Source organism: Myiozetetes cayanensis, unplaced genomic scaffold (genome assembly GCF_022539395.1).
Source record: "Myiozetetes cayanensis isolate MyiCay16 unplaced genomic scaffold, myiCay2020 scf16, whole genome shotgun sequence".
Taxonomy (NCBI): Eukaryota; Metazoa; Chordata; class Aves; order Passeriformes; family Tyrannidae; genus Myiozetetes; species Myiozetetes cayanensis.
In genome coordinates this window covers 11,013,860-11,041,547 of record NW_026087270.1, presented here as the reverse complement: position 1 = coordinate 11,041,547, position 27,688 = coordinate 11,013,860, and the positions used below count along the sequence as shown (strand labels likewise).

Here is a 27,688-nt window from a genome sequence, read left to right as displayed (position 1 = left end):
GCTGGCACTGGCAGGGCTGACGCTGCTTCCTCGGCACGCAGCTGCTTTCCATGGCTCTCTGGGGTGGAACTGACTTTTCCCTTCTCTCCCCCACAGCGTGGACCCTCTCCTTGTGCCAAGTATGTGAGGTGCTGCCTCCCCTGGCTCCCCACAAGGGCTGGCTGTGAAAGAAGTGCCCTGGGATAGGTTGATCCCAAGGGAATGGTGGTTCTCAGCGTAAACTGAACAGCACTGAAATGGCTTTTCAGGAAATGGGGATAAAAATAGCTGGAATAGTCCTTACAAACATTAAGGGCTGAGTGTGAGGTGGCCCCATGCACTGGATGCTGAGCTGGGGGCCTTGGTCTGCTCCCCTCCAGCCAGAGGATGTGCAAGGTCTAGAGAAAAGGTACCTGAACTCCCTTGTAAAACAATTCCTTCCAAGCGCTGGGAGCTCACACCACAGCCTTGCTGCACTGGCCACCTGGGTTTGGATGAAGATGCTCACAAGGGTCATTAATGGCTTCAGCTACTGCAAGAACAGCTCAGACAGTTTAGAAAACATAAAAATAAATCAATATTTATTTTACCCGTGAGTCCCATCCCTGCTGGGACAGAGACAGTCCCTGATGTTTTCAGGCATGTGGAAGTTTTGGCACAAGAAGTTTTAGCTATTACTACACTGAACTGTGCTGGAGGGGGCATCTCCAAACCCCATCATCCATCACACACCTCAGACCACTGGAACACCTTTGCTGTGGCCATATCTGACACCAAAGTACCACCAAGAGCAGGCTCTGAACTGGCACTGACCTTCCAACATCCTGATGCCCTAAGACACTGCAGCAGAGGGAAATCAGCAACACAAGGAGTCAGGTACGGTGCAGAAAATTGGGAATTCATGCTGAGTAAGAGCTGCCTGTGGTCTCCAGGGAAGGAAAACATGGTGACTGAGCTCCTCTACACCAGCAACATCCTGACTGAAGGACACAGCAGCCACTTAATTCCCCTTGACAAGCACAACTTTGATGTAAGAGCAACTTCCTCTGGTGTGAGCGACAGCACAGTGCAACCAGACCATCCCCCAGGATTTATCCCTTAGAGAAATAACCACTTTTTGCCCATCTCCTGTGTTCCTCTGGCAAATTTTTAGCAGGTTCCTTGGAGGCTGACAGGTACAGCTCAACCCCCAGTGAATGCTGGTGCCCTGCCAGAGCTCCCTGCTCTACAGCAGCATTGTCACTTTACTCTCCTAAAAAAGACTGATTCAGTGAAGCTGCATCTTGGTCTCCATTCCCCCTAATCAATCAGGCTGTTCCTTCTTCCCGAAAGGATGAACTCTAAAAGGGCTCATTACACTCACTACACTGCTTGGAAAAGAAATAGGATTTAGCACTGAGCATCTGGCTGTGATCAAAATGTGTTTCCCCCCTGCCCACCCCCTTGTGACTCAGAATCCCTGGATAAAGCCCCAGATTTGTTCCCAGTGTTCCCTCCTCCCTGCTCCTCCTCAGTCATACTGCAGCAGCGAGTAGAAAGGGGTGGAATTGAGCTTCTCCAACCCTTTCAGGGGTTTTAACTCAATGACTACCAGGCACTCCAGGATTTCAGCCTTCATCCTCTTCAGCAGCTCACAGGCTGCAAACATGGTACCTGTGGAGGAGAAGAGAAACATCTTCACTCCAGGAGCAGCTTCCAGCCCCACAGCCACTCCTGCAGCTGCCAGTAGGTTGCCCAGAGAGGTTGTGGATGCCCCTGGAAGTTTTCAAGGCCAAGTTGGAGCAACCTGGTCTAGTGGAAGGTGTCCCTTCCCATGGCAGGGGGCGGAATGAGATGAGCTTTAAAGCTCTCTTCCAACCCAAACCCTTCCATGATTCTATGAACACACATGGGTCACACGAGCTTCTCTCACCTCCAGTCGCCAGCAAATCATCCACTATAACCACTTTTTGTCCTGGTTCCACAGCATCAGTCTGGATTTCCAGTTCAGCCTGCAGGGTGGAAAGAGCAGCTTCACTTTAGTCTGGCCTTAGAGAAAAGCTCTTCATCAGCTACTGGTTCCACACGTGGTAGAACACAGACATGTCCTCAGTAGGATCAACCTAAACACTCAGCACCAAAAATCCCAGAGAACACATATTCCAGCTACAGGGGAGCGCCATGGAAACACAGAGCAGGGAGGGGATTGCTGGGCCAACCCTCTGGCACGTCAAGATCCTGAACATTCATTATGTGAGTTATTGTGGAATTTTATCCCAGAGCAGTTCTCCAGTGAGGAAAATCTCCTGTAATGCCTAAGCCAGATCCAAAACGGCACCGGCACGTCCTGTGTCAGCTGAGCTTGTCCCAGGCAGGGGTTGGCCCAAATGGTCCCCATGATAAAGCCTGGGTTTGGGGGTTCTGCTGCTGTTAGTTACTAGTGGTGGTAGCACATTATTAAGCTCAAAGCTCAGCTCTGAATGCGGAGCAGCCACGGGGTTATGGAGCAGGACTTGGGAAGCCATGCGGGAAGGCACTGACTTAGAGCACTTACTGGCAGAGTGGGAAACACTCTCCGTGGTCATGCCCCTGAATTCAAGCCAAAGAAAGCGATTTAGCACCAAGTCTTAGCACCACCCCTTCCCCAAAAAATCACAGCACAGCACCAAAAACCACTCGCCAGCATGAACCACATGTCCTCAGAGCCATTCCTGAAGGTTAGGCAGACTGTCCATGGCATCAGAAACCTAGTTTAGGGACCACCCTGCTGGTTTTATCACCCATCCCCTCGCTGACACCTCCAGCCCTGCCCCAGACCCCCAGGCCCTTCCCGGTTGTTACCTTGCCATATTCCAGGGCATAGGACACGGACTCGGTGGGACCAGGAAGTTTCCCCTTTTTCCGTATGAGCACAAAGCCAATCCCCAGCCTCTGGGCCAGAGGAGGCCCAATGAGGAATCCACGTGAATCCAGGCCTGGGGGAGCAGAGCACATGAATCATGGAATTGTTTGGGTTGGAAAAGGTCTCTGAGACCATGAGATCCAATCATTCCCCCAGCCTGGCCAAGGCCACCACTAACCATGTCCCCAGGTGCCACATCCATGTTTCTTGAACACTTCCAGGCCTTGTGACTCCACAGCTGCCTTGGGCAGCCCATTCTAATACCTGACCAGCCTTTCAGTGAAGAAATCTTCCCTGATATCCAACCTAAACCTCCCTTGAGGCTATTTCCTCTTGTCCCATTGCTCATATTGGAGCCATTTGACTGGGGGAGGGTCTTTGCACACCTCCATTTTATCCTCCCATTCAAGGGGGTTTCTAGAAGCAATTTGCTCTTACAGTCCCTTCTGCAGGTTGAAAACACACCACGCTCCTGTGCTTGTCCAGATGTGCTGCTGAGGGGCTCCAGGGCTCCACATCAGCATATTTCCCTCCCTTCTGGCTCTTTTCCTTACAGATAAGCTCAGCAGAGCCTCAGTATCAGTTTGGTCACACAACCAGAGACTCTGGGCACAGACTTCACTTATCACAAGACACCTGGCCCAGGTTAGTCTGTGCTCCTTGACCCTTGGGGTATCACCCAGCACAAGCTCTGCCTTCCTCAGCACTTTCCCAGGTGTGGTGCAAGGTCTTATCATTGCCTCAAAGGCTGTTTTTGTTGGCCTGGAAAGGCTCCTGAGAAGGAAAACAAGCTGGAACAGGGTCTGCCTGCAACAGGGACAGGCACGGCAGGCTTTCTGCATTCCCTCTTTTTTAACAATGGAAGCAATGAATCATGAAACCAGCACTGAAGTATCATCAGATGGCGCCTTCAACATCCAAACCAGTATGTTAGCAAATTACACGATAAGGTTAAGGGTATAACCTGTCCTGGTGTTACCACATGACAGAGGCCAGTGTTCAGGTGATTCTCATGTCCAAGGGCCACAGAATTACAGATGGGTCACCCCATGGACACCACCCTTGGACACGCTGCTCTGCCCTGGCCTCAGGAATGTTTAACCAACACTTACCCGCAATTAAGTCAATTTTGGGGAATGATGCTCTCACATGATCCTCCAGAAGGTCAATCAAAGTCCTGAATGCCACAGGATCCTTCAGCAAGGGGCTGATATCGCTGCAATGAGGGAGAGCAGGGAGTGAGTGACCTCCGGGGGCTGCTCAGGCTCCAGTGAGCTCCGGAGCGCAGGGACGGGTCCTGGTACTGCCAGGAGCAGGGATGGGCACAGGGGAGAGGAGCCGGCAGCGAGTCCCCGGCCCGGCTCCATCTCTAGTAGTCCCATTCCTACTCCCTGTCTTTGTTCCTTTCCAGGTCCTGGCTCCATCCCCAGACCCAATCCTATTCCCATGTCCAGCCCTGGTCCCATCCCCGGGCTCGGCCCCAGTTCCGGTTCCGGCCCCATCCCCGGTCCTGGTCCTGATCCCGGTTCCGGTGTGATCCCATTCCCATTCCCATCCTGATGCCATTCCCCGGTCCCAGTCCCATCCCCATCCCCGCTCCCGGTCCCGGTCCCATCCCTGGTCTGGCCCCATTTCCATCCCCATCCCCATCCCGCCCCACCGGAACAGCACGCCGGGCACGGGGAAGTCCGGGAAGTGGCGGACGCGGTCGCGGACCCGCCGCAGCCGCTCGTCGCTCATGGCTGCCCCGCCGTGCGCAGCCGCCGCGGCCCCGCCACGCCGCCCTCATCGCCTCCGCCCCGCCCGCCCCGGGGCGGCCCCACCGAGCGGCGGGGACGGGCACGGCGCGGGCAGCCCGGAGCGGGGAGCTCCGGTATCCCGGGGCTGTGGGGCATCAGCCCCCCCCCCAGGTTCGTGGAGCTCCAGCACACTGGCGCAGGGAGCATCAGTCCCATCAGTGCATGGAGCACCGGTGGCCTGGGGTACGGAGCCCCAACCCCCTGGTGCACGGAGCTCTGGTACTCTGGGCTATGGAGCCCCGATTGCCCAGTGCAAGAACAAGAAACAAACAGAACAGGAGGAAGTCAAGTAATGCAAATGAGAGGAGCTTCCCTCCCCTGCCCATATACCCAGCATGCCCCTCCTGGGGTCGGTGCCAAGTTGGTCAGTGGCTCTGAGGGCTCCCCACAACCCTTCACCCCCCAGCAGCTATCCCCCCACCTTCCCGGGCCGTGTACTCGCTGTCCTCGATGACCCAGGCCAGCCCGAAGTCTGCGATCTTGCATACCAGCACTGCTGACACCAGGATGTTGGCAGCTCTGTTACCCTGGAGCACATCGAGCATCAGTCCCCCCAGCATATGGAGGTCTGGTACCCCAGAGCATGGAACCCCCCGTGCATGGAGCTCCAGCAGCTGGAGTACAGGTACACAAAACTCCATCACTTTTGGTCATGGAGGCCCAACAGCTCCCTGGTACCCCAGGGGATGGAGTCCCAGTCTCCCCCCTGGAGAGTGCTCAGGTACCTGTAGGGTGTGGAGCTGTATTTCCCCAAGACACGGAGCCCCGAGACCCTGCCTTGTCCCCAGCACACTTTGGCAAGGAGTCCCATGTCCAGGAGTTACACTTCCAGCACCCCTCCCCCTGCCCCGCCTTGCAGAGATGGCAAGCTCCATTGGACTTCACTATTTGCTGCTTTTCTCTCCCTCTCACCTCGTGTGACCTCTTGGAATCACATTCTGTGTTTGTTAAAACCGTTGGTTGGGATGACACCCACGGGGGTGATAACACAGCCCTGGATCCTGAAGCAACAGCTCCTGGTGTCACTGACTCCTGGGGTAGGTCAGGGAGATCTCACAGCTCCTATCTCCCATCTCCTTACAGTGGATGTTGTTTGGCCATGCAAAATCCACTGAATGAGGACAGATCTCCTCTTACATTAGCAAATAAGCCTTGGATCTGGTCCAAACCCATCTGGGCACAGCTCACTGCAGAAAGCAGAAGCGGTTTGAGCCTGCAACACCCCTGGCCAAGCTCGGTGTTTGCTGCCAAGAGCTGTGATGGGGAAACATTCACCCCACACTTCCCAGACACCCCCTGCCATGGGCAGGGACATCTTCCACTGTTCCAGGTTTCTCCAAGTCCTGTCCAACCTGGTCTTGAACACTTCCAGGGATGGGTCAGCCACAACTTCTTTAGGCAACCTGTGCCAGGGCCTCACCACCCTCAAAGGGAATACACACCTTCCCAAGTCATTCCCCCTTTGTCCTGTCACTTCAGGCCCTTGTCCCAAGTCCCTCTCCAGTTCTCTTGGAGCCCCTTCAGGCACTGGAAAGGGCTCTAAGTTCTCCCTGGACCCTTCTCTACCCCAGGCTGAACAAACCCAACGCCTGTTAAGTTCTCTGCTACCAGAGACAGTCCGTGCTCCCTTCACAACCATTCCCTCACAGACTAAGATTTTCCCTGAACTCAGATTATCTCTTTGGCACCAGAAAAATCCTCTCAGGCAGCTGTTCCAGTGAAGCAAACACGGAAGAAGCACAAAGCTTTCCAGTGGAACAGGAGCTCTGCAACACTCATTCCCTGGGATGAGCTGGATGGGTTTCTCTTGTGACCTTACCAACTGCAACACAGGACAATGAGCTATTCCAGCACCTCCTCTTCTTCCTGGCAGATGGAAGTGATGATAGAATTTATCTGCCTACTTGCAGAAATAAGCAGGAGCTTATTTTCTGGGAAAAGGGCTCTTCTGCATCCTGCCAGGGAACCCTGCTTCTCTCCTTAATGATGGAGGAGCGTACTTGGGGGTCTGTGTCACCCCTGTCTTGTTTGGATCCCCATTACCAGCAGGAGACTCCACCACATTTTCCTTGAGGCTGAGTGAGGTTCCCAGGCCCCTTATCCCAACCAATCCCTGGGAAACCAGCAGCTTCCACCAGGATGAGCTGCTGAGTGCTCCCACTGCTCCCTTCACATCCTGCAGCCGGAGGATCTCTCCTCTCTCTATCACCATCTGTTCTGCCAGGAAGGACATAAAAGTTACACCAAGTCAGACCTCCAATGGTTCAGCTGCCAGAAATCATGCCACATGCTTAAAAAACAACATTCCTGAAATCTGTCAGAATTTCTTCTCATTTACCCTCCATTCCAAAGGATATGACCTGCACCTACCAGCACAGTCTGGATTGTACCTCACAAGGAAATCAGTTTTCCCTGTAATTGTCCAACCTTTTAAACAACAGTGCTGACTCCTACTGTAATTTCCATCTGAAAAAAGAACTTTCCTAGGACCCCTTTCCAAATGTGATGTCAAAGGGCTCTGGAATATCACTCTGGAGATGACTCGATATCCGGCTGTGGCTCGAGAGGTCCAAGGCTGATCTGTGCCTGGCAGGGGAACCACCACCTGGGATCTTGACCCCCTCCCCCAGGATACTGTAGCTGGGAAACACTGGGTTTGCCTCTTTTTTGGACACAGAGGCAACCAGGGACTTAAAAGTGTCTTTGAGATCCTGATAGGAGAGATATTATTATCCACGGAACACAGAAGCTGGGAATATAAAAGCTTTGGGAACTAGCTCTGATCTGCTTAACCAGGCAATTAGAAGAGCTATGCTGAGTCTGGAAGTTTCTGTTCCATTCAGGATTTTAAAGCTTCAGTGTGAAGTGGAACAAAATGCCCCAAATTTCAACATACCCCTTCCACCAGGGGAAACAAGAACTGAAATTTCCTTGCAAATCCGCTGGAATGTTTCACTTCAGTTTCAGCTGAGGAAATGCACTTTAAACCCGTTTTTTTTTTTTTTAAAAAAACACCACAAATGTGAAATATCTTATTTCAACAGCAGAAGAATGCAGCTCCCCAGCCAGATCCCTGGGATTGGGATATAAGCGTTGGAGTTGGTTTTGTGCCCCTAAAAGAGGGGAAAGTGTGGATCCAGCTCTGCCTCCCACGGAGCCCAAGCCAGCACCTCCTGCCTGCTGCAGCAGGATCAGGCCCTTGGAGAAGGCACAAAACTCCTCTCTCTCCTCTGGTCAGCCTGGATTTTGTGTCTGCTCCAGAACTAATGGATTTGGCACACATTCCTTGCTGCCGGCTTTTATCTGCTCTCCCTTTCAGATGGGAATTGTGCTACCAAGCTCCTATCACCCAGAAGGGTGTTAAGTGACTCCAAGAGGGAAAAAGGCTCAGAATGCTGCCAGATTGCCTCTCTCCAGAAGCTGGAAGGCAGAGTTTTTCTCCCTCCTAAAAGACCACAAGCTTTTGGCTACTGATCCACCTTTATTTTGGATTTATATAATCACAACTAGACTTCGAGCAACAACAAAACTTTGAACGGTGGAAGGGGATATAAAGAAAACAGGCAAATGGAGCCTGGCTTTTTAAAATAGCCATTTTCCAAAGGAAAAAAGAACCTAAAATGGGATTTCAGTCCTTCCCTTACAGTTGCTCTTAAAACCTGACAGTTTAATTCAAGGGGCACCACAGTGTTGCCTTCTGATAACATACAAAAACATCCAATACTATCAGAAAACAAAAGGAAAAGTTCATTTCCAAGTATTATAACTGTAAAGAGAGACGGAAAACAAGCCATTTTAACTGCAAAACAGTTATTTGGAGGCTGGACAAGCAAAGTAACTCTTAAGACAGTAAAAGTGTGTTTAGTTTGTAAAGTTTCCCAGTTCTGAGGACAAGAGCAGGATCCCTGGGGACGGATTTTACATCTGGCTGTGCTCAGGAGGCTGCTGGAAACTCTGTAGACAAAAAACCACCTCCCACCACCCCCAAACTTGCCTCCCCCCCCCAAACTCCATTTAATTCTCACCTTCCAAAGGTCTTTGTTCAGCTGCTGGAATGATTTCATGTGGTTATTTCAAATAAAAGTGGGAAGAGTGTTCTCCAACCTTCAGGAGATCCATGTCTTGTCCTCTTTACGTGAAATCAGGAATTTTTGGGAGCTGTCCATGATGTTCGGGAAAGGCTCAATGTGGCAGGTATGAGAATTGCCAGCTTCCATTACTGTCCCAAGTCCAAAACCCTCCTTCCCAGAGATATTAGTTCTAGTTCTTTTATTCAGATCCCACTGTCACCCTCAGCGCTCCAGGTTTTAAAACCCAAAAACTCAGTCCCCAGGTTTTATTAACAAATCCATGGGTCTTGCTCGCTCTCCTTGTTCCAACCTTCCCCATTTTCCCTTTAGTTCCATATTCCCGAGCTTCCCATTTGACATGTTATCCTTCATCGCTGCACTCAGTAGTTTGCCGGGCATTAACCTTGGCTCCAAGTGTTCGGAATTGATCTGCTGCTTTCCAGTTCCAGCGCTCAGCTCCCCAAATTGTCGGTCCCCAGAGACTAATTTGCCACCGAAATAATCCATTTGTCGCTGCAGGCTTTGAAATCAAGGCTCCACTTTTGCAGGCAGAGGCTGTAAATGCAGCCGGAGTTTTTCCACGATTATTAGTTCCATCCATTTCGGAAGCTTCTCCACACAGAGGGTCGGATGATAACACAGCCTCAGGGGCACAGCGGGGAAGCTCAAGAGGCTCAGCTAATTGGAAATTAAAGGCAAGAAAGAAATTCCTTGGACTCTTAGCCCAAGTAGATATTCAGCTTTTAGCATTTAGCATTATAAATATAAAGAAAGGAACATCACAGCATTAAACATCATCAGTCCTTTAGCATTTATGTCTTGTAGCTTGAGCAAAGAAGCCATCAACAGACCAGTTTGGCTGATGCAGGTCCCTGAGTGGGCTGTGAACTCCACCAGACCCACTCCTGGCCCAGTATGGGCAGTTCCCAAACTGGGCAGCTTCAAACCAGAGGCTCAGGATCATTATTAAGGGCAGATGTGGCCACTTTGTGCTCCAAGGTGCATTCTGGGGGCTGCAGGCACCATCCTCATCCCTGGTCCTGGTCCCCCTCCAGCCTCTGAACTGCTCCTGGGCAGCTCCGTGGGCTGGGAAATTCATCCAAGGTAAAAATAATAATGGGAAAACAAACCAAGTTATTTTTAACCCAAGTCAGTCCCATGATCTGTGAGATTGTCCCCCAGCAAAGTGTTATTCCCCTGGTTTACAGGTGAGATCACAGAATGCATTTCTGATAAATTATTTTCCTTCATTAGTTCTTCATCTCACAACTTTTAATCTGTACATCCTTGGGAAAAGAATTGATTGAAAATTCTTCCTGATATCCAGCTGTAACACTACTATTCTTATTTAAATTTAAAGCAGAAGCTTTGTCACATTAAGCTTTGATTGTTTATTATCTGTTTCGTGTCCATTTACTGTAAACACACACTAAGTGAATTCACTTACTTGCTTTCTAGTGCAAAGTTTTCCTCCTGTATCTGGGTCCTGAGAGATTGTTTCAGTGAGGAATGAGGACTTGGAGTGCTGGGGGAGAGGATAAACACTGTGGCTGCTTAGAGCAGGGTGGCTTGTCCAAGCAAGTTCCAGGGGAAAAGCAGGACCTTCAGAACTGAGAGCTGTGAAAGAGAAAAGGAGGAAGCAGCAGGGAGGGGACAGGGGCAGGAGGCACCCAGAACACTCACAGTGTGTGTTCTCAAGTGCTAAGGACTGAGGAACATGTCCAGGCAAGTGCTCAGCTCTGATCCCATGATGTGAACTCTTCATAAGCAGCACAAAAGCCCATGAAGTGTTGTTACCTCACAACTATCTGATGGTTGATGAGGATTTCCAGGGAGTTGAAGTGATGGACTCCCTCCTCTGGTGGGATCTTTATAGTGAACTGCAGAGATCTGGCAATTCTGGGCGACTGAATCGTGGAATCACAGCATTGTTAAGGTTGGAAAAGACCTTTAAGATCATCAAGTCCAATCATCAGCCTGGCACCATCACCATGTTCACCACCCACTGTGTCCCCAAGTGCCACATCCACATGTTTTGAACACCAGGGATGGTGACTGCACCACGGCCCTGGGCAGCCTGTTCCAAGGCTTTCCAAGCCTTTCCATAAAAAAATGTCCTTACTGTCCAACCTGAACCTCCCCTGGCACAGCTTAAGGCCATTTCCTCTCATCCTGTCCCTTGTTCCCTGTCATCCTTGGGAGCAGAGCCTGACCCCACCTGGCTCCACCCTCCTGTCAGGGAGTTGGAAAAAGTGAAAAGGTCCCCCCTGAGCCTCCTTTTCTTCAGGCTGAGCCCCTCCAGCTCCCTCAGTTGCTCCTGGTACTTCAGCCCCTTCCCCAGCTCCGTTCCCATCTCTGGACTCGAAGAAGCACTAAAGCAGAGGTGGAGCAGACCCAGCAAAGGGGAGTTACTGCTTTTATCTGGTGTCCTGTGTGGACAGACCCACAGGTCCTCCCAGTCCCTCTCACTGCGCCACTGAAGAACCAGCTGGTCAGAATCTCCCAAGCCTTGAGCTATCCAGGCTATGTCAAAACAAGAAGGAACGTTATGGATGAGCTGGAAATGCCATGATATACTTGAAGGACAATTAGGAACATCATAAGGCAGCTAAGAAATGTGGACTGTAAACAAATGCCACTTGCAGATGCACAGGCATCCACAGGCTCTGCTGGTGCAGTAAATGCTGGGATTTCTGAGGGGTGGGACAGTAAGAGCTGACTCAAGTGCTGTTCTTATTCCGATCTCATAGGATTATCCAGCTTCAGGAGATGTACACTAGGAATTACTGTGGAGGGGATTACAGGTAGCATAAACCGTGGGAACGGAGAGAATGGGAGGGTTTGGATTATGGGGATGGTAAGAACAGGCAGCTGAAAGCCCGGAGCAGGCAGCACAGCAGTTGGCACAGGCAGAGCTCTCAAGCAGCCCCAGCTTTGCCTGGGAAGGAAGTCGAGCTGTTTCCAAGGACAGAGCACCTGGATTTTTTCCCAAGGCAGCACAACATCACACAGAGAGGGCATGTGTACTGTGGGAAACACTGGAGGCGTCAAGTGGAGCTGCTGGTGGTGCAAACATATAATCATGGAATGGTTTGTGTAGGAAGGGATCTTAAAGCTCATCCCATTCCACCCCTTGCCATGGGCAGGGACACCTTCTACTATCCCAGGTTGATCCAAGTCCTGTCCAACCTGACTTTGGACACTTCCAGGGATGGAGCAGCCACAGCTTCTCTGGGCAACCTGTACCAGGGCCTCACCACCCTCACAGAGAAGGATTTCTTCTTAACATCTGACCTAAATTTCCCCTCCTTCAATCTGACCCCAAACATTCTCAGGGTTCCTTCCAGCTACTGCCCTGAAGCCCCAGAGTAACTCAGTTTTGCTCAAGACACGTTTATTAGCAAAAGAAAAGGGTGTGGAACAGGCCCCAAGGCAGACGAGGAATCTGCACCACAGAATCGTGCGAAGGCCCCGCGCTCACCATGAACTCTGTTTAAAGAAGAGCTACACCCAGGCTGTGGAAAGTTTGCACAAGGAGAATTCCTTGGAGAGCGTGCATTGGAAACAGGGTCAAGAGTTAACATCTGATGTAAACGGGTATTTCTGAGCCTGCACTTGGCTGGGCCTGGATCATGAGATGAGAAGCAGGGCTTAAATCACATTTAGACATGGATTTTTGGAAATTAGGAAAACTCCTGAAATGAACGCCCAACCCCCAGTTCCCTATGAACGTCCTGCATACCAACAATCAGGAAATAGAATCATGGAATGGTTTGGGTCGGAAGGGACCTTAAAGATCATCCAGTCTCACCCCCTGCCATAGGCAGGGACACCTCCCACTAGCCCAGGTTGCTCCAAGCCCCGTCCAACCTGGCCTTGAACAATTCCAGGGATGGGGCAGCCACAGCTTCTCTGGGCAACCTGTGCCAGGGCCTCGCCACCCTCATGGGGAAGATTTTCTTCCCAATATCTCATCTAACCCTGTCCTCTGGCAGTGGGAAGCCATTCCCCCTTGTCCTGTCACTCCATCCCTTGCCCAAAGTCATCTTTTGGAGCCCCTTTAGGCACTGGAATGCTGCTGTAACCCTAATCCAATACTTACCTGAACACTATCCTCAAATTTCCTTGTACCATAACCTAGGGAATGTTTGCAGCTACAGATGGAAGAAAGTCACGTCATTCTCCCCAAATCCAACCCCTTAGTTGGGAACAGGAGGGAGGCCTTTTTTGCTCCCAGCAGCTGTACCCAAAACTCCAAAATTTGGGAAGAAAGGAAAAACAAGTTGATGTCCAGAGTTCACAATGGAAATCAAATGTTAAAACAACAAGTTACAGGCACACAAAACATGGGCACTTTGGGCAGGGCTTTCTGGCAGCTCTGTGCTTCCTGCCCCGTCCCCATAACTGCTGTTGGGGCATCCCAGTGAGGAAAGATCTGGGAGAGCGAGGTTGGGTGGAAGGAGCAAGAGGAATCCATGACATTTTGGAGGTGATGGCAGAGTTGTCATTGTCCAGAGAGCTTTTACAGCTGAAACAGACTTTGCTGAGGTTACCATTTAGGGAAACAACCAGAAGAAGAGAGGAGTGGAGGCTGAACCCTGAGCATGAGGAATATAAACACTGGCCCTTTTGGAAGAGCAAGTGATGATTTCACACACACATCACACCCTTCCTGTGTAAACAGGAGTGCCAACATGAGCAGACACGCTGGATGTCCGGCTGCTCTGGGCTCTCTGTGCAGCTCTGGAGGGATGCAGAGATCAGTGAGGCCAGGAGCATTTCTTAGGATCAGACTCAGGCGCTTTCAGGCACTTCCCAAGCTTCTCACAGCCTGGAGGGGACCAATTCTGTTAAAGACAAATAAAAATAGACAGAAAGATGATTCACACCAAGTATCTCCTAAGCTCTAATCCCAGCCAGCCCTTTTTGATCCTCACAAAGACACTTTTATGTCCTGCTTGAAAAATGAAACTCCTCTTGCAGCCGATGCTTCTGGGCTCATAAACTTCCCCACTCCAAACACCAGTCAAACAAAAGCTTTAGGAAAGGCTACAAATCCTTCTGCAGTACATGATTCCCTCTTCTGGCATCTCTCCTGCTCTCTCCCAGTCCAGTTTGCTGGGACTCTGTGACTCTCTTTTCTCTCCTGTAGTAGCACAGAGCAACCAGACCACAAGGTTTTGGTGACACCCCCAATTTTCCTGGGGTCCAGAAGAGTTCCCATTCTTAGCACTATGATATCCAGGCACTTTGTTGAGGAAGCAAAAAGCAGCAGAAGGCCAAGGGTGTGAGAAAGATAAGAATGCTGGTATTTTAATAAGCATTTTGATGGATGAATCCATGAGCAGAGGGAGCAGGAGGCATTCCTGGGACACCTCTTCCACAGAAAACTATTTGTTTCCCTTGTTTCCACGTTTCTTGAACTACCTGCCTGTGTACAACAGAGAAAGGACACCAGCAAGGAGACCCACTGCAAACCTCAGCTTCCTAAGGAATCAACAGAGGAAAGAATTTGGATCAATGAGCTTTTTTTATTTCATTGGCATTTTGCCATTTAAAATTTGGGATTGTGGTCATGTGAATGGCAGGCTGTAACTCCCATTCTGCCTTCAGAAATCTTTTGTGTTCGTTCCCTGTCCCTCCCTCCCTCAGGTCTGTACATATCAAAGGCCAGTTCAGCTCTGACCTATTGCCTTTCATTTTGTTTATTTTTATCCTTCAAATATTTACGTTTTCTTGGACGTAAATTCCTACGGAGGAAACGAAAAGCTTAACCCCAGGAAAAAAAATGCTGGAGCAGGATTTCATTCCATGGAACTGACAACAGATGGCAGTGAGACACCAGCTATGCCTGCAGAGGATCAGACACAGAGGGAGCTCTGATGGAGGCACCTTTGCACGAAGGGCTCCAGAGGCTTTAAGAACAATTAATGCTGGTTTCTAAATCCGTTTCTCCATTTTAAAATGCACAACCACGGCTGGAAATTTCAGGCCACTCTGCAGAAGGAACTGAGAGCCAAAATAACAAATGAAATGTTTGTTCTTTTGAAAAAAATCAAACAATAAGTGGTGTGTGCTTCAGTCTCACAGTCCAAGGCTTTCCTGGAGCTGTGCTGGGAGCCCTGGGGACACCATCCGTGCTGCAAGTCAGGCCAGCACGGCTCCAATGCATGGAACAGCTTTTCCTGCACTTCCACAGCAGGAAAAAACAGCAGAGCTGGTTCTGTGGGAGCTTCACGGACACTGCTGGTGGGACACACCACAGATGGGCCAGCAAACACCTCCTGGCTCTGGAGGGCTGGAGCTGCTGTGCTTCCATCAATCCCACAACTGCAGGAACTCCAAAATGATGCTTCTGCTGCCATGGAATCATGGAATGGTTTGGGTTGGAAGGGACCTTAAAGCTCATCTGGTTCCACCACCTGCCATGGGCAGGGACACCTTCCACTATCCCAGGTTGCTCCAAGCCCCATCCAACCTGGCCTTGGACACTTCCAGGGATGGGGCAGCCACAGCTTCTCTGGGCAACCTGTGCCAGGGCCTCATCCACCCTCACAGGGAATGCAGTGGGCAGTGGGAAGCCATTCTTCCTTGTCCTGTCACTCCATGGCCTTGAACACTTCCTTGAACACTTCCACACATTTTGCTTATGTGTAAATAAAGACAATTCTCTTCTGTCCCAGAAAGGGTATTAAAGACCCATATCAAATAAACGGGTGACAGGATTTAGGAGATAGTAAATTAGATTGTGTTAGTCAATGATATTTATCTCCCAGTATCCCCCAAAGACAGATTTCGGGACCAATCTACCAATGACTCCAAAAATATTTGGTTTTCTTCATTTCTGGTCTCAAAAGGCAACAATTTGGTGCCTGATATTTTAGTTTAGTGACCATGCAATGAGCCTGTAAGGAGTGTACATAGATTACAAAACTCATAATGCTTCCTGCTGGGATTTGAACATTTCTCCTGGGATTGGGATCCTCCCCTGTCCACTTTCTGCCTCAGATTGCCTAAAATTTGTGAATCAGTTTTGGAGGTAGCATGGAAGAAATGCCTTTGCCAGGTCCTGGGGACAATTCCTGAATCCAAAAGGTCCCAGGGGAGCACAGAACAGTGTTTATTAGGGGAAAAATTGAATAAGAAAAGAAAACAGCACAGAAACAATGGGCCTTCAAATCTTTTTCCTATTTAACAGCCAAAAATAAAAAGATGGGACAAGGCTAAGAAAGATCTTTGCCTTGTTACTGAGGGGACACAAATCCACATTTTGTTCTTTCCTGGTGACAGACCCGAAGCAGCAGGTTCTGACTGTTTCAGAAGATTATTTCAGCATCAGAAGGATGTTGCTGTTACTATTTTGTGTCAGCCCACAGACACATTCTCGCAGACTACACAGCCTCTCATCATCTGACAACTTTACCTCCTCCACACTATCCAGTTGCTTTCCCAGGTTCTCAACAAACCAAGCTGTGTTTGACAGGGAAGCCAAACTGTAACTTTTCAACATGAGACTTGAAACAGAAAAGAGAATTGAAAATGTTTTGTCATGTCTCAAGCCATAAAGACCTTGGAAAATTCAGGCATGGGTGGAATTGGAGGAGACTGAGCAAGATCAAAGACACATTACTGAAAGAGAAGCAGTGTCCCAGTGCCACCACTCAGACACAGAGGACTCAAAACAAAGAGGACAGGGTTAGATGGGATATTGGAATGAAATTCTTCCCTGGGAGGGTGGGGAGGCCCTGACACAGGTGGCCCAGAGAAGCTGTGGCTGCCCCATCCCTGGAAGTGTCCAAGGCCAGGTTGGAGCCACCTGGTGTAGTGGAAGGTGTCCCTGCCCATGGAAGGTAGGTGGAACAAGATGAGCTTTAAGGTTTCTTCCAACCCAAACCACTCCATGCTTAGATGATTCCATGACTTTTAAGATTTGTAGAAGGTGATTAGGAAGGAGAAGAAGGATCTACAGTTGTGGATATTGCCCTGTCTCTAAGGGAGGAAGCCACGAACAGGTGAGTGAGCATCCCTTCTCCATCTCTTCTCAGAATTAGGTGACACTTTACAAAGGCTTTACAAAACATATTTCAAGCTAAGGATTCCCCACTGTATTTCTGCTTTAAGCACTCACCATAATGGCCTTGTCACACACGTTCAGCTGTGGCTCCCCTGGCACCAGGGTGTCTTTGTGCTGCTGGACAATCCCAGTTATCCGCTCCATGGCACGCTGGTATTCCTCACTGGCAAAACTGGAATGGGAAAAAATACAGATCTTACTGGTGGGGCATCATTTCAGCATCCACATCACCAAGCTGGGCCAGAAGACTTTTCCTGGGCCATCACCAGGGAGAAGGGCATGTAAACATGCTGTTGACTGCCCATAGGTCTGCAGGGGAGTGAAACACCTGAGCTGGCAGAGTCCAGGTGCTCTGCTTAGGGCCACAAGGATGGCAGGTGGCTGGTCCTCCCCAGAAAAGCACCTGGCTCCTGGCAGATCATCTCAGCTTTCAAATCCGCTGGTCCCAGTGGCCCCAAATGTGTTGTTTCCTCCTCAGGATGCTGCAAGAGCATGTTGAGTCCTGAGGGGAATGCAAAGGTGGCAGGTACAAAGAAGGGCATTTCTGGAGTTGTCCTCGAGCTGTCCCTTAAATGATTATCAAAGGAGACTTCCCAGACACAGGACTAACACCTGGCCAGGCAGGTTGGACAGAAGTTTGCCGAGGTAATCCTTCCAGCATGTCACACCTGAGGTCAACCTGCTCTCCAGCATTCAACCCCCACTCTTCCAAGTGCTTTCCTCCAACACCTGCCTCACTTAGAGGTGTTTATCGTAGGGAAACCAAGGGAATGTCAATATTTTGTTTTACAAGAGTGTTCTCAAGCCAAGGGTTTCAAACACAACCCTTGGCCAGTTAAACTCCACAAACACCAAGGAAATGAACTAAAATTATGCAAACAGGAAGATGCAGAAGAAGAATAGAAGGGACTTGTCCAAGACAAGAATACCTCCTCCATTTCACAACATCCCGAGGTTCTGCCCCATCTACATTCTTCCATTACAGCTTTATTATTTCAAGCTGGGACCCATCTGTCACTCCTCAAACATGGTTATAAATTACCAGATTTTTATCCACATGACTACTCCAGTAGGTACTTGTTTAAGTGGTTCAGGGTGTACTTCACTAATACCTCAAGTATTTCTAAAATGGAGGATTCCTACTCAATGATCTCACTTTGTCCATCATGTTAAGAGTCACTTAAAAAAACACAGAGAGCGGCAAATTACTTCTGAAGATAAAAGAAACAATGACCTGACCTCGGGCTCCCTCTGCTCGCACTCCAAGCTGGCCACCAGCCCCACACTCCAGCTAATTTCCTTCTTTGCAAAACAATCACATTTCGAAGCCCAGCAATGTGCCAACAGTTTCCAGTAAACCCTATAAATATCCCAGCTCGGCAGCCATCCAGGGAGAGGCTGATTGTGGGGATGGGCCTGAGCTCTGCTGATAGAGAACCGGAAGGGAAAGGGAAATGAAAAGGAAGAGAATGTGAAATGCAAAGCTTGAGCAAAGCGTGGCTCTCACACTCAGCTGGCTGCATCCTGGTGGAGAGACTGCTGAGCTGCTGGACCACATGAAAATTCAGAGTATCCTTGAGAAGCTCCCAAATTTCACAGAATCATGGAATCAGGGAATGGTGTGGGTTGGAAGGGACCTCAAAGCCCATCTCGTTCCACTCCCTGCCATGGGCAGGGACACCTTACACTAGACCAGGCTGTTCCAAGCCCCATCCAACCTGGCCTGGAACACTTCCAGAGATGGGGCAGCCACAACTGCTCTGGGGAACCTGTGCCAGGGCCTCCCCACCCTTGCAGGAAGGAATTTCTTCTGTATCTCCAACCTAAATTTCCCCTCTGTCAGTGTGAAGCCATTCCCCCTTGTCCTGTCACTACATGCTCTTATAAATTGAATTTCCTTGCTCCTCTCCCCATGCATCCCACATAAGCTCTCCCAGGTTACTCCTGCACTACTCTGAAGAAGTTGGGGAGCTGCCAAAGCCCATCTCTGACTCACACCCTGACGAGGACACTCAGGGCAGCAATCCCAGCATTGCATCCCAACAGCACAGTGGCCTTTCAGCCTGGTGTGATTTTATCTGCAAGCCTTCTGGTTGAATTCCAAATGTGCAGGATTGCCAGCCCAGCAGCAAAAAAAAAAAATCAACACACAATTTTAGAGGAGGTAGAGAGGGTTTAAAGCTAAGCTGGGCTGACACACAGAGGACAGGAGAGCCTGCACATGGAGAAGGAAGGCTGGAGACAAAACACTCGGAGGAGGGTGGGTAAAAACAGGCGAGTTCCAGGGACACACACGGCATCCGAGCTGGAAATGGGATGCAATCAGCAATCCAGAAATATTGTACAGCCTACACATGCCAGTGATGGAATTGGAGCTGGAATCAGTTTGGGAGACACGTGTGTTTCATTGGTTTAGGATTCCAACACACCTATAGCGCCAGGACTTGAAAGCTCTTCCAAACCCAAGATAATCCGACTTTATAAAGATCCTCATATTAAGGATCAATATGAATTAGTACATATTTTAATCAATTGTTAGACTTTGATACTCTAGATAGCGAATCATTTAATGCCTCCTCCTGCTGCTCCTGTAACTTGTGTTTATTTCTGTCACATCCTTGTGTCATCTCTCCAGCATTTAAGATTTTCTTTTCAAAGTGGACCCATAAGATAAAATATTGCTGGTAACTAATTAAGCTCCACAGCATCTTTGCAAATATTGAAGTGCTCAATTTCATCCATGGAAATGGCTTTTCAGATGAAGGATTCCAAATTAGCCATAATGTGGACAGAGCAGTGGAAAACACAGCTGTGCTCTGGAGGGAAGAGAAACAATGTGTTGTCACGACTGCTGCTTTTTGCTCCAAATATACCAGTCTTGTTGCAATGAAAAAAGTCTTTTTTGCTATAATCTTTAACTCCTATATTTATCCACAGCATTGATGCTCATCGGCAACCTCAGACACAGGAATGCCACGGAATAATAATGTCAGCTTGAGTCATTTAGATCACAGAATCCCAGAATGGTTTGGGTTGAAAGATTCTTTAAAGCTCATTCCTTAAAGCCCATCCCTGCCATGGGCAGGGACACCTTCCATTAGACCAGGTTGCTCAAAGTCCTGTCCAACCTGGCCTTGGACACCTTCAGGGATGGGGCAGCCACAGCTTCTCTGGGTAACCTGTGCCACGGTCTCACCACTCTCATAACCAAGAATTCCTTCCCCATATCCCATCTATCCCTGCCCTCTGGGAGCAGGAAGCCATTCCCCCTTGTCTTGTCACTCCAGACCCCTGTCCCAAGTCCCTGTCCAGCTCTCCTGGAGCCCCTTTATGCACTAGAAGGTCTTCCCAGAGCCTCCTCTTCCCCAGGCTGAACACCCGTAGCTCTCAGCCTCTTTCACAGCAGAGGAGCTCCAGCCCTTGGAACATCTTGGTGGCCTCCTCTGGATTTGCTTCAACAGGTCCATGTTCTTCCTGTGCTGGGGATCCCAGAGCACTCCAGGTGAGGTCTCAAGAGAGTGAAGCAGAGGGGCAGAATCTCGTCTCTCAACCTCACCTTCTTGCTTTAATTCCCGTGTTCAGGACACTCTTTTCTCCAGCTGGCTCAGCAGTGACAGGAAATCTTGGCCTAACTTCAGCTCCCAGTGTTTGAACAATTCTCCCCTGCAGCTTCCACACTTTCAGATTATTTCAGTGTTTAGTACGGGCTGAATAAATCCCCCAAAAGCACACGGGAAATGGCTCAGCCCCTATAAAGGGCCCACAGTTCTCACATGAGGACAAAGCTGGCTCAAGCTAAAAACATGGATAAATCATGCTCCAAGTCATACCCCAGCCTGTAAACCTTGGTAGGGCTTAACATGCTCTTAAGCTGGCTCAACCTGTTGACACCAGATTAAACCAGATCTGATTGCAGGTGTCTTCCTTGTAGTGCTGCACATAACAGCGATGACCTTGAGTCATCATGGATCATCTTCGGGTGCCTCGATGAACACATGGACTGTCTTCCTTTTCCAGAGGTGTGTGAAGTCTCCCTGTGAGGCTGGGGAGTGCAATGCCTGCAGGATGGCACTAGGACTTCACCTGAAGCTGGAGTCCCCCACTGAGATGCTGCACCCTGGGTGTTGGTTTTCCTGTCCTGATCCCATGAAGATCCCCATTCCATGGGGGTTGGTTTTCTTTTCTTGCCTCTGTGGAGATCCCTATTCCATGGGGTTGTTTTCCTGTCTTGGCCCCATGGAGATCCTTACTCCTGGCTCTGATAAGCTCAGGTTTTTTCTCAGACATTTCTGTTAGCTCCACAGTGTGCCCTAAAATCCCATATCCATGCATTTGTGAAGTATTTACTGACTGCACAGGGGTTAAAACTGCCTCCAGCCCTAAGCAAGTGCATTTTGAGACAAAATCTGCAAGAGTGCCTAGAATTTGCATGTAAAATGGGGATAATTACCTCATGGTAATCAGTCTGAGTTGTTAAGGGAGCTGGGAACCTCTCCTACCTGGAGTCCCATCCTTTCCTGGAATTCATATGCAGGACTGGGCTGCAAGGCAGGGTTTGTTACATTCCCTGTTCCAAAGAAAAGATGATATTATCTATACAGGTGTTTGGGCATCATTGTCTGTGAAGATCCAGACCTCGGTGCCTCCAGGGCGTGCTGCATTTTGTATTCCAGTCCAACAATCCTGTGGAAGGAGAGCTGGGAATAGCACTGGAAGAATGAGAGGGTGAGCAGGTGGTGTTGTGAGGAGTTTGCTAAAAGAGATCCCCCAGCGTCCATGAAATTATTCCACTCTCAGAAGGAGGGAACAGAGTGGACAAAGTCCAGGGTCATTACACTAATTGACACTTTACCTCCGGGAAGTCCCTGGAGATGCAATCAGGGCTGGATTGGAGCTCGGGGTCCCAGGCACAGGTGTGGGCTGTGCTTCCTTCATTTAGTGTAATTGTGCCTTGGCAATCTGTTCCCATCCTCCCTCCCCAACAGCTCCAGTGGAACCTGCTCTGCTGTTAACCCCACCGTGCCCTCCACACACAGCCAGGTTTGGAAGGAGGAGGGATTTTTCTCTTTTGGTGTTGAACTCTGGTTTAATCTTGCTGTCCTGGGTCTCTCGCCTTCGGGTCGGATGGCGTCCCCAAGGCAAGGAGAGGTGATTCTCTGCCATCATTAAATACACTCTCAGATAGATCAGCATCCAAACAAGTCCACCAGCATTTCCAGCAGGTTTTAAAGATGTTTTATGCCTCATCCTGATGATTTACATATGGGCACAAAGCAGTACGTCTATCCTGGAGTGACAGGACCATGTTGTTACTGAGAGGAATGTAAGAAAATGGGAATTATATGTTATATATATTCCCATAATTATATAAATGGGATTCACAGAAACCTCACACTGGGTTCTGGACCAGGCTGGATAGGACCTGGAGCAATCTGGTCTAGTGGAAGGTGTCCTTGCCCATGGCAAGAGGTGGAACGAGATGAGCTTTAAGGTCCCTTCCAAACCAAACCACTCTATAGTTCCATGATTCTATGCATAGTAGCTCTCAGACTTATATGAAGCTATGGGAAGAGCATAAAACATGTCTAATGATACTTTACTTCCTTCTCCCCTGGAATTATTTTAATTAAAACCATTATTTTTAATTGTGAAATACCCCCAGATTATGATAATTTGATTTTATCTGTTATCAGTGCTTTGAGGTTTTGCAGCACCATAGTATTCAAGTCTTGATCTTGTCTTATTATTCAGTCTTCCTCGATTCCTCTCTTCTATTATCAAGTTTATTTGCAATTTAAAGAATGCACAGTGGATGAGGCAGAGACTGGTTTGGGGCTCTGCTGCTGGAATTACCAGAGAGACTCAAAGGGCCGAAGGAAAACAAACAAGGAATCAAAGAGAAGATTGAAAGGTACCCCAACTCACCCCTGAGGCAGCAGCATTTTGGGTCCCAGATGTATTCCTGGAGGAGCATGTACCCATTTAGTCACAGGAATACTTGGAATCACAGAATTATTAAGGCTGGAAAAGACCTCCAAGACCATTGAGTCCAACCTGTGACCGACCCTCACCTTCCTTGCAGCAAGGAGATGTGATGGTGCTGATCCTCTACTTGCTCCCCTATATTCATGGAATTTTTAATTCCCCAGACTCCAGAATCCCCCCACTGATTCTCTTCCACAGGTGTATTTTCCTTCACCCTCTTCCCTGGCTCTGTACTGCTGTCCCACCTAGCTTACCTGCTCTTCCCAACCTTCCTGCATCCAGCCCCTGCGAGGTTGATGCTCCACATTTTTATTGCCATCTCTGAGGTTCTTTATCCACGATTTCCACACTTTTAGTGTTCCTCAATGCCACCTCTCCCGTGGCAGCTGCTAATCCTCCCCTGCAATGCAGCTGGTACCATTTCCCTCTTTTCCACACTGAGGAGGCAGCATCTCCCCTGGGCACCATCCTGGATCTTTGTTATTCACATTTTTTTCCTGTTTTGCACCTTCTCTCTCTTCCCCACAGCCAGGTTTCTGCCCTGAGCTGTAAGGCGAGACTGGCAACTTTTCTCTCAGATCCTTTCCCCTTTAGCTTCCCTTCAGGAGCTCCTTCCCTTTTTTTTCTGGCTCCATAACCACTGCAATTACCTCTCTGATGATTTCCTGAATTTTCCATCTGCTCGAAATAGGCACTTGTGAGCTCTCTTCTTAATTAATGTGTTCTAAAATCATTATGTTCATCAACCAAGCCTTATCACTTCCATTTTCTTCCATAATAGTAAAATCCATTGCCCTAAGTAAAACACAGGAATTTTGATGTTCATAATTCAGTAAAACTCAATCGCTCAGAGCAGAAGTTGCTATAAACCTGGAGTAACAACAAGGTGTGAGCAGGCTGCACTTACTCTGTCCTTACTTGTTATTGAGGCTTTGCACCTCTGGCTCAAACTGACAGAATTTGAGAGATTTCTGCTGTAAATTCCTTTTGCAGCTTTGGAGTTAAAACACTTTTTCTACTTGAGGCTGGATTAGGTATTTTGTAGAGTGTATTTTTAGCTGTGCCAGCTTTGCTATATATATAAATACATATATTATTATTTGTGTTCTTCTTGCCTGGTAATAAAGTATTTTAGTACAGTTGTGTATAAACAAAAACCTGAAAAAAATAATAAAACTTGCAACTGGTTGTGAAGATGTTATTAACAGATAATTTTACTGAATTTGTCACATTGGAGAAATAAGTTCCCTCTGTGGGACTTAACAGACACACAATACCCCAAAGATAACAGAATTTGGTCAAGAAAAAGACCTATCAGATCTTTTAGTTCTGCATTTAGATAAATTTGGTAACAAGAGCAGTTTGAGTGTTTTGTTATGAAGCAAAAACCCTGGTTATTTCACCCAGGGAGGAAACAAAACCCTGCTTAGACTTGGGGAAATGCTTCTGCTTTCTGTGCTCCCTAACACACAACCTTAGTTCTATTTTAAAGTTGAGAGTTATTAAAAAAAAAGGTATTTTCTGATCTATGCAATCTCTCAGACAACGAAAAGACACAAACCGTTCAATTCTCACCACTAAGGACCTGATAATGGGGTAACTCTTATACAAGTGCAGTCACATTACCACATTTTTGGCAACCAAAAGAAAGATTATTTAGCAGCAACTTCCCTTCTTTGAAATATATTGCCCAAATCCTGGTATTGCAGATTTCTTATTACAAGCACCTCTCTAGGTGCCAGTTTTGCCTCACTGCTCCCTGCAGGTGTGTTCACGCCCCACCTCATCCTGCAGCCATGGAAATGTTTGGCTTGTCCAGGTTCTCTCAATGCCAGGATTCCTCAGTGCTGCTTCTCAGAGAGTCCTTTTCCCAGAAGAGAGGGAGATAAAAGTTTAGGAGTGAATGTTTCTGATGGTAACCCTGAGCATGGCAGTCCTGAAGGTCACCCACACAACAGGGATCTTGTTCCATCCAGTCTCCTGATGTAGGGATGTCACTGTGCCATCAGCCAGGCAATCTCAGGCACTGTGAGGATTCATAACCTGAATTTGGTGCTGCTGTGAATCCCACCTACCAAAATCCAAAGGCTAGGAGGCTGTTGGATTGGTGGGATTGCTCCAGTCCAGATTGGGAAGCATCAATAAATATCTGAAGAGAAAACAAAGCTCTGGAAAGACCTTACAGCTCCTTCCAGTGCCTAAAGGGACTCCAAGAGAGCTGGAGAGGGACTTTGGACAAGGTGGAATGGCTTCCCACTGCCAGAGGGCTGGGATAGATGGGATATTGGGAAGGAATTCTTCCTTTTGAGAGTGGTGAGGCCCTGGTACAGGTTGCCCAGAGGAGCTGTGGTTGCCCCATCCCTGGAAGTGTTCAAGGTTTGGAGAAACCTGGTCTAGTGGAAGGTGTCCCTGCCCATGGCAGGAGGTGGAACTGGATGAGCATCAATGTCCCTCCCAACCCAAACCATCCCATGATTCTGGGATATTTCAAGCCAAAGAAGCAAACATAGCTCTGTCCGTTGGCAGAAGATGGGGTGCAGGAGAGACTCCAGCCAAATCCAGCAGGAAGAAACAGTCACAGCCCTGTTGGGGAGATGTGTTCCTAGAGCAGACAAGGGTAGGGATGCAGGCACAGCCTCACATGAAGGGAGCACAAGTGCAGAGTGCCAGATGGCTCAGCACTGCCAGACGTGTACTCACCACACTGACAGGACCTGCCTGTAATTGCCTGACCAGTTTTTCCACTGCATGAAAAGTGTTCCTATGGGAGACAGGCTTTTGCTGATATTGTTTTCAGGCAGGCTCCAGGAAATCCAGTGAACCATGTCAGGAAGAGGAAGGACTTGTCCTGCTTCACCAAGAAACCCAGGGAACCAAACACTTTTATGTGCTGCCCCAGATCTTAAAGGATTTGCATTTTCAGGGATCCTTCAGCAGCTACTTAACAAAGGCCGAAAAGCTTTGTTTGATTTGGGGAAAAACAGGTTATTTCTATCCACTCATCTTCCTAATATAGAATAATAGAATCATAAAAAGGTTTGGGTGGGAAGGGACCATCTTGGTTCAACGCCCATGTCGTGAGATGACCCAAAATAGTGGTGGGTTTGGCAGTGCTGAGTTAATGGTTGGACCTGATGATCCTAGGGGTCTTTCCAACCTTGAATATTCTCTGAATCTATGAAACTGTAGCCTTGAAGAACTGTCTCTTACTGTCCTGCATGTGCAGTGTCACAACCCAGAGACATTTCAGATCAGCTCCCTGAGCACTTGCAAGTCAAGCATGTTGTTGCAGTTGAGTGAGCTGGCTGATTTCTAGGATTCCCTGGCTCTGAGATCCCCTGGGATCCCAGAATGAGCCCAAATATATAAGCAGCAAATCCCTCTGGAGAAGCATGTGATGCCAGGCCTTCCTGAACAGCAATGACAGCTCTTACTGGTTGTTTTACACTCCAAATTAATGCAAATCAAGAGATATGACAGATTATTAAAATCATTTCAGAGAAAAGAAAAGGCTGCACTAAAATAAGGAATAAATGAAATAAAAAGTGAGCAAAAGCAGGCAGAGAGAACACAGCCAGCATGTAGGGACAGGCAGATGCAGGCTTGGAAAAGGATGCTGGATTCCCTTTGGAGAAACATTAGTGTTGGGACTCCCACCAGGCTGTCTGCCAAAGGGGATAATTAAGCTAAATAAAAATACACACCAGTAACAGCTCCACAAATGAGGGTAATTTAATTACCACATTCGATATAGGAGACCCACTTCCCATGAGTTTTCCATTGTGACCAGAGAGGAGACAATAGCAGCAGAATGTGCTGGAGAAAGGAAGAGTCATTTGCTAAAAAGAGGTTTTCTATTAGGGTCTGCATAATAAACATCAGCACAGCTTTCCATAATCGTGTCATAATCTTGCCATAAAATTCAATCAAACAACAGCTTGTGAATGTCCAAAAAAATCAATGGAACCGTACGAGAAGTGATTGCAGATGTAACACTGGAATTTATTTCAGTGCTCAATCCACGGGGGTGGGAAGGAACAGCTAAAGAACAGGGAAGCAGGTGTGCTGCCAACACCTCTTAGGGAAGAGCTCCTCTGCCTCAAATCCAGAGATAAACAGTATCACAGAATCACAGAATATTTAAGGTAGGAAGGGACCTCTGGAGGTCACCCAGTCCAACCCCCCTGTGCGGGCAAAGGTCACCTGGAGCAGGTGACACAAGTGACAAACACAGCAGGCAAAGTACAGTTCAGACAGTACTACCCACTTATTTGATTTTTGGAAAAACAGGTCATTTCTATCCACTCATTTTCCTAACATAAAATCATAGAATCATAGAATAGTTTGGGTAGGAAAGGACCTCAAACCCCATCCAGTTCCAGCCCCTGCCATGGGCAGGGACACCTTTCCACTAGACCAGGTTGCTCTGAGTCCTGTCCAACCTGGCCTCGGACACTTCCAGGGATGGGGCAGCTACAGCTTCTCTGGCAACCTGTGCCAGGGCCCCACCACCCTCACAGGGAAGCATTTCTTCCCAATAGCCCAACTAACCCTGCCCTCTGGCAGTGGGAACCACTCCCCCTTGTCCTCTCACTCCATGCCCACGTGAAACAAAATAGTTGTCAAACTGCCCAGGCCATGGTCTCATCTGGAATTCCAACCCAGTGTCCTTTCACTGAGCTGTATTTACAGCCCAGGAGCTGTAGATTTGCTTTATTCATTAGTGCTGGAATGCAGTGGAAAGCAAAGCTAATGTTGGGCTCCCAAAGAGCTTTATCCACTGCCTGATGCACCCCTAAAGTGCTCTGTTAAGTGAGAGAGAAGTGGAAATATTTCCCCCCCTTCTCTCTCTGGTGAAAACACTTAGTGGGCAGCACAGGCTTACATCCTCTGAAAGGAA

General features: G+C 48.6%; 2 protein-coding genes across 3 annotated transcripts in view; both read right to left on the bottom strand.

Annotated features, from left to right (window-relative positions):
• Nucleotides 1–532: 532 nt before the first annotated feature.
• APRT (adenine phosphoribosyltransferase) lies at nucleotides 533–4,628 on the bottom strand. The gene is made up of 5 exons (XM_050311614.1): nucleotides 4,521–4,628; nucleotides 3,973–4,076; nucleotides 2,800–2,933; nucleotides 1,892–1,970; nucleotides 533–1,632 (listed from the first exon to the last, which is right to left on the bottom strand). Exons 1-5 carry the CDS (start codon nucleotides 4,598–4,600, stop codon nucleotides 1,490–1,492), a joined length of 540 nt encoding a protein of 179 aa, XP_050167571.1. The 5' UTR covers nucleotides 4,601–4,628; the 3' UTR covers nucleotides 533–1,489.
• An 8,390-nt stretch (nucleotides 4,629–13,018) lies between these two features.
• GALNS (galactosamine (N-acetyl)-6-sulfatase) overlaps nucleotides 13,019–27,688 on the bottom strand; it is a 43,822-nt gene continuing 29,152 nt past the window's right edge. For both annotated transcript variants that reach the window (XM_050311609.1, XM_050311610.1), the window contains 2 exons: nucleotides 16,858–16,975; nucleotides 13,019–13,576 (listed from right to left, as the gene is read on the bottom strand). In XM_050311609.1, coding sequence (XP_050167566.1) covers nucleotides 13,490–13,576; nucleotides 16,858–16,975 — 205 coding nt within the window. In that variant the 3' untranslated portion in view covers nucleotides 13,019–13,489. The remainder of the gene's footprint in view (nucleotides 13,577–16,857; nucleotides 16,976–27,688) is intronic.